General features: G+C 50.8%; 1 protein-coding gene across 4 annotated transcripts in view; it reads right to left on the bottom strand.

The window, feature by feature from the left end:
- Positions 1-667: 667 nt before the first annotated feature.
- Dpp6 (dipeptidyl peptidase like 6) overlaps positions 668-6,871 on the bottom strand; it is an 887,986-nt gene continuing 881,782 nt past the window's right edge. For all 4 annotated transcript variants that reach the window (XM_057791926.1, XM_057791942.1, XM_057791918.1 and 1 more), the window contains exons 23-26: positions 5,449-5,507; positions 4,691-4,763; positions 4,515-4,588; positions 668-2,579 (exon numbers count right to left, since the gene is read on the bottom strand). In XM_057791926.1, coding sequence (XP_057647909.1) covers positions 2,433-2,579; positions 4,515-4,588; positions 4,691-4,763; positions 5,449-5,507 — 353 coding nt within the window. In that variant the 3' untranslated portion in view covers positions 668-2,432. The remainder of the gene's footprint in view (positions 2,580-4,514; positions 4,589-4,690; positions 4,764-5,448; positions 5,508-6,871) is intronic.

Below are 6,871 nucleotides of genomic sequence, written 5' to 3'. Positions count from 1 at the left end.
GTCACCCTTAGGAACTCACAGCAGCTGTGGTCACCCGCACACAATTGGGCCCATCGACATTCTATCATGGATATGGAAGGGGCGTATGAAGTCCCACCCTCCCTGAGGAGCTACTGACATTTCATGTGACTGGAACATGAAGGAACATTTTCTTCAGTGGTATAGTCACTGCCCATAACTCTTCACCCATGGTCATGTAAACACCCCTAGTCAAATTCATTGGTTCACCTGCATGAAAGTAGAAGTGGGGGCTGCTTGAGAAAAGGGAGGGTTCAGCAGCAGTGGGAGAGGACAAGGAAGGGCAGCAGGGTGAATATGATCAAAATGTGTTTTATATGTACATATGTATGAAAATGTCACGAGACCCACTATTCTGTAGGATACATGCTCATAATGAAAAGCAAACTCCACCTTGCATTAATAAAGCAAAATGGGCCAGGCATGGTGGTGCACACACTTAATCCCAGCATTTGGGAGCAGAGGCAAGTGGCTCTCTGAGTTCAAGGACAGCCTGGTGAGGTCCATAGTGAGTTCCAGGCCGGCCAGGGCTGCACTGCAAGACATCCTGCCTCCCACTCCAAAGAAAGAAAGCAAAAACCATGTCCTGAAGCCTAGCCCACTTTCTAATGGGAGCCAGTGGAGGAAAGTAAGGAAAAAAAAAACAACCTGAGTGGTAAAATAATGTTTTATTCCATGGATGACAAACGCTACCATGCCTCATCCCCGTGGCCCTCCGACCTGTCCTTGCCGCCAGAGCTGGCTCTCCCTTTCAGACCTCCTGGGCTTTGCTGTCAGCTGAGCCTGTTGAAGTAGTGAAAGCATGGTCGGTCTGTCTGTCTGTCTGTCTGTCGTCTGTCAGCATGAGGTTCCTTTTCACCAGTGTGACACATCACCTGTGGAAAACCCAGGATGCAGCTCTTCCAACAGACCTAACACGAACCAGTGCTTATGTGGACGGAACCAAAACCCCCAAACATTAAAAAAAATAAACAAAACAAAAAATGCCCAAAACCAAAATAAAAGACATGGACACATCTCTGAGGACAGGGTTTCAGGACACCCCAGCAGGAGTGGAAACTGGGGTGATTCGTACCGACATACAGGGTGTCAAAAGTCCTGAAAGGAAATGATGGCAATTGTTATATCTCACTTCTCGACAGGCCAGATCAGCCAGAGAGGTGTCTGCATGCAAATTCAACACAATGGTAGGCCTGGGAGGGAGAGGGGACTGCACAAGCCAGACACACATTTCTTGCTTTATATACAATGAAATGAAATATACATGGGTGACAGTGGTCACACATCTGGCCGGTAGTGTATCTTACAAGGTTATGGAGATGGGGTGGGGCTCACTGATGTCACTGTCAGAGCAGGAGGGAGGAGCCAGCCCTGGGCAGCTGGTGATGACCTGGTCCGGTTTATTACTCAGTAGACCTAAGAGTGGAACCAACATTCTGTCTTGTGATTTTTAACCTAATGTCACCCGGAAAGACCAGACAACTGATCGGGCGGGGAAAGAGTAGCAGTTTTAAGGACACGTGGGATGGATGGTGGAGCCACAGGCGAGTGCCAGCTCCACTCAGGGGGAAGAAGGTTTGACTGATGAACTTTTAGTGAGTGCTGCTGGGTGCTCTGAGTCCTTGGTGTCTGCAATACCTCCACCACGTCTAACAGAGACAGCAGGTGTTCCAGAATGATCTCTTTATCCAAACAAGTACGACATGGAAAGCAGAGCAAAGCAACAGAAGACAGAAAGAAAGAATACTCAAGAGTGAGACAGTCCAGGGGCAGAGACAGCGGGGTGTCCAGTTAAAACCATAGAAAAATACAAAGTAATTCTACAAGGTTAACCACGGGCAGAGTTATAGTCTTACTTTGTACATAAAAGACCTGTTTTCTGGGTGCAGATAGGGACAGTGGGGGGCTCTTCTAACCACAGAAAGGGGCCAGGCATGTATGAACACTGCTGAGACAACCATGCTGTCCTGTTCCCATGGCACAGCTCTGTCAGACAGGAAGCCAGACAGGACTCACAGTCGAGAGCACAGATGCAGTGCGTGAATGCAGATGGCGGGTCTCAATGCTACAGAGAGAAAGCTTGGACGTAAGGGCTGGTTTTCTTGGGCTCAAAGTGTGCCCTCACTGTCATCTGTCCTTCATTTTGTCCCCTCGCGGGGAGGGGACATGGGATGGGCCAGTCATTGGGGGCCAGGAGGAGGCGCTGCTGCTGAGGTGGGGTTGTTCCAGGCTATGTGGTTTCCACCGGAGCTTGTCGCCCCCACCAAATGGCCTTCAGTATTGAGACACATGCTATGGAACGCCGGCACCCCCACTTCCACTGCCCTTGGAGGGAGGGTGGTGGCGGGGGGAGGGTTCCTCAGTTGCATATTGTTGTAGAAAGAGCCATGTCTGTGCTTAGATCTCAAGCAAGATTAGTCTTCCTCCTCGTCCTCTTTTGCTGTGGCTGTGGGTAGCTTGTCCTGGATCCTGAAGCATTCCACAAAGAAGTTGATGATGGAGCGGTACAGATGCTGCTGGAGGGCCATGCTGTGGAAGTAGTGGCTTTCATCTGGGTATATCTGTGAAGGGAGAAGAACGAGTTTACCCCTCGGCAGTTCCCCTGCTAAAGGGACTCCTGGAGGCACGGAGGAGATGCAGTGTGGGAAAAGCCATGCTTCACACACTGAATTCTAGCTGGAGCATGAATCTCTTAGCCACGGGAGTCCCAGCAGCAGCACCCTTTCCTCTGGGGAGCTCTGTTTCTGTACCAGGCAGAAGGGCTCTTGCAGCCCTGGCAGGTCATGAAAACTTACCCATCTGCCCAGAACCGTCTCCCTTGGCATCTCCATTCCCTTCCCCAAGAGAGTGGATACAGTGAGGATTGGTTGAGTAAGTCAGAAACACCTCATTTAGCCGACCTTCTGGTCAGAGCTACTTGCTCTACGTTGCAGCCTGGGTACACACTTAAAACTACAAGGTCGGCCTGGAGGGATGGCTCAGCTGTTAAAGGCTAGGCTCACAACCAAAAATATAAGAACTACAAGGTCACAGGCCAAGGATTACACACACACACATACACACAGGGGGTGGGGAGAGAGAGAGAAAGAGACAGAGATAGAGAAAGACACATACACACACAGGGAGAGGGAGAGGGAGAGAGAAAGAGGGAGAGAGACTGACTTTTGGCTGAGTGGCTCTCGAGGATGGGAATGAGCCCCAGGCAGCCTCCTCTCTGAACCCACGCGTGCTGACTTGGTATATGCTCACGCAGCTGCATCTTGGGTCCAGGTGATGTGGGAAGAAAAACTGAATAGAGTCTGGCTCATAATTGTTTCTTGTGAGAGCTGAATACTATAATACCCCAAGGCACTTGACAAGGCATGTGACAATGGAGGGCTGATAAACAGGCACGCCAGGTAGAGCAGGTCTTTAGTGGATGGCCAGTGCATAACCTGTCTTCTAGAGGCACTGTGCTGATCCTGCATGCACGCATGACGAAAAGCCAAGTGTGATTTGGAATCTTACTCTTTCTATATCTGAGTCCAATCTCATTTTGAGTCCTGTATTCTTTTCATGCTTTTGAGAGTAACATTCATCTTTATTTTTCTTTAATGATACCATTAGCCTGGAATATGTATGTTCAGCTCATAAGCTGCAAGAAGGCAATAAGGGGTTATACCACCCCTCTTGCATTGTCTCCTGTTTCTGTGCTTTCCCCTGGAGCTTGTCATGACTGCAGACTCTTGAGTGTCTGTGAGGGCAGCGGCTGTGTTGGCATGCATGGCCCCAGGCACAGGTGCCATGATGTGTGGAGTATACTTAACAAATCCAGAGTGTATCACACTCTGATGTGTAATGTAACTGAGCCACTCACCCCAGCCAATAACTTTCAGGCCAAAGCCCCTTCCTTCCCCAACCCACATACAGGGCTGCCAGAGGTCATTGGATGCTGAATGCAGAGGCAGACAGTGGTCAAAACCAGACAGACTCTCTGAGGGATTTAGGGTGCCGTTTGCCCCTGAATTTAAAAGACAGTGAGGTTATAACTGTTTTATCAAAGGAGCCAGAGTACAAGAAGGAAACTAGAGAAGTTCCCAGCATCATTCCTGTGTGCTGCTGGGAAGAGGTAGGAGTGAATGCCAGTGAAGCCCGTCCTGGGTTTGGTTTCTGGGACGGACAGTGTTTGATCACGGTCACAGAGGGTAGAGGAGCTTTTGCCCAGGGCTTTTGCCCAGACAGAGTCAGAAAGAGAAGGCTTGATTGCCACCCATGCTGGGACACCAGCCCTCCCCATATCTACACCACATCAGGGCCTGCATGTGTTGGCTTGGCCATCTCCTCTGCTTAGAAGTGGAATGTGGGGCAGGGTCGGGTGGAACGGTGGCAGTTTGGATACAGAACTGAGCTGCTATCAGTTGAAGAGCACTGACATGATATGATGTGGACCCCACTCGGCCCTGTCCCCACGACAAGGGTCACCTTGCTCTAAGCACCTCGCAGGGAGCATCCCATACCTGTAAGCTGTAATTGGCCTTTCCTTTGATCAGCTGTGTGATGAGCTCAGCCGTGTGCTGGAAATGGATCTTTTCTGTAGAAGAAAACAGAAACAAACATTTGCCAAAAACTCACATCACCACCCAGGGGACCTTCAGCACCAGGTTTCTGGAGGAGGGGGGCGCTCTGTCCTCACCGTCAGCCGTGGCATGGATGATCAGGAACTGCTGGTCCTCCAGTGCGGACACTCGGTGTGCCAGCTTGGTCATCTGCGTGTATGGGGCAAGAGGACAGGGTTAGCTGCAGGGTATGGTCAGGGAGCAGGTGGGGGGTGGGGACATTGATGGAGGGGTCAAGGGAAACAGTGGGAAATGCCAGGCCCTGGAGAGCTGGGCTGCCTTTGTCATGGGAAAATAGCAATTCCCTTAGATTAGGGGAAAGGAGAGAGAAAATGAAGGGGGTTCTCTGAGAAGAGGTGGTCTTAGAGGGCCATCATGTCACCCAGCGACACTGAGCAGGCCTGTCCCTCTGTCCATGCAGAGTCCTGTGTGACACTGTCTTTCTGCCTGTGCGTGGCTGATGATGTGCTGTGTATAACACTCTGAGACAACAGGATGGCTGGGACGTAGTAAGAAACACAGTTCATACTTCACCCTCCCAAAGGGGAACTGGCCTTGATGTGGGGAGCAGGGGCCCCCAACCACCAGCAGCACCCGGGGCTTTCTCATCTCTCTCCCTCCCCCACCAAAGTCAATCAGGAGGACAGAAGAGCTTACAGAGGCCACATTAATCCCGCTCAGTGCAGTGAGATGATCCCAGGTTGTGATGGTGGAGAGGCCCAGCCCTTTGGAAGGGAGAGTGGGTGGGGATGAGAGGTAGGAGGATGGGGAAGAGTAGATGGATCAGTCTCACCTGGCTCCCTGTCTTGCCAACTAGCTGCTATGCCAAACATACCTCATATGCTCTGTTGTCGAGTCCATGGAGGCCAAGGTACCGCTCGGAAAATGCAGAGGCTGCACGGAGGCAAAGGGACGGAGTGATCCCTGGTCCTCAAGGGCTCCAATGGGGCAGAGCCCAGATGGAAGGGATGAGGCTGCAGGAAGGGGCCATTCCCTGCTACTTGCATGGTAAATGCTAAGCTTTTGGTTGTTTTTTTGCTTTTGTTTTGAGACAAGGTCTCACTATGTAGTTTTAGCAGGTCTGGAAACTGGATGGCCTCATACTCAGAGAGATCCATTTCCCTCTGCCTCCCAAGTACTGGGATTAAATGTATGCACCACCCCCATACTGGACTTAAGTTTTTGGGATTTAAAAGTTGTCTCCTAAATCTCCTACCTCATGGCAAGGGAGTCAAACAGTGTGTGTGTGTGTGTATGTGTGTGTGTGTGATACGTTTAAATGCGCCATTCCTGGTGAATTTCTCTAAGCAGCTTAGATCCTGGTTCGGCATACCTGATATGTGCCAGGTGACAGAGAAGGGGGAAATGCTCCCATAGCATTGTTCTGCCTGAACAACCAGGGATGAGGGCTCACTTCGATGTCACAGGGCTTCTGGGGGTAACCTTTGTGAGTTACAGGAGGCAGTGGAAGGAACTTGGTGGTTTATTAAGATACAGGTGGGTTGGGGAGCGCAGCAGGACAGAGCCTGCCTAGCATGAGTGAGGTCCTGAGTCCTATACCCAGCTCTGAAAAAAAGGAGTGTGTTTGTGTGTGTGTGTGTGGGGGGGGGTGGACTAATTAATACATACTTGAATCAGGTGAATTTGGAATGGCATGATTAAGAAATTAAGAGTCTCATTGAACAATCCAACACACAACACGTATATTCCCACGGGAAGATTACTCTGGAGTGGACCAAGAGCATTCTAATGGCCAGGGCAAAGTCATTTGCATTAGAGCTGTGACACCCTGTGTCATGAGCTCCCCAGAGGCTGTTAGACCAGCACCCTCCCCAGCTCTAGCCTTGCTGCCTGGGGCCTACAAGTGCTAAAGAAGGGCACATGAACCTCAGGAGGGACAGGGAAGAGAGCAGTTGTCACAGCACTGCAGCAGACTTAAGACAAGAAGACCCTGATTCTTGCATCACTCAATATAGGGTCTCCTGGGCTTCAGAGCCTGGTGCCCTGGAGCACTAAACAGAGTGTGCATTTTCAGGGCTACTAAGGATGTTGTGTTGAGTATCACCAAGCCACACACTGCCAGAGAAAGGGGTGAGTGACAAAGAGAGGACAGTTCAGGGCCTGGGACTCTAAAACTGTGTAGGGCAGGGACCATGTCTGCTTGGGCAGGTGGCTCTCTCTCACCCTAGGGCATCTGTGGTCTGTTTGGACCCCACAACAAGTCATCCTGATGGCCCACTCCCCAGCTCTAGTCCCAC

This window comes from Chionomys nivalis, chromosome 1 (genome assembly GCF_950005125.1).
Source record: "Chionomys nivalis chromosome 1, mChiNiv1.1, whole genome shotgun sequence".
In the NCBI taxonomy this organism is placed as follows: Eukaryota; Metazoa; Chordata; class Mammalia; order Rodentia; family Cricetidae; genus Chionomys; species Chionomys nivalis.
The sequence above is the reverse complement of the archived record's forward strand: the minus strand, read 5'-3'. Positions and strand labels throughout refer to the sequence as shown.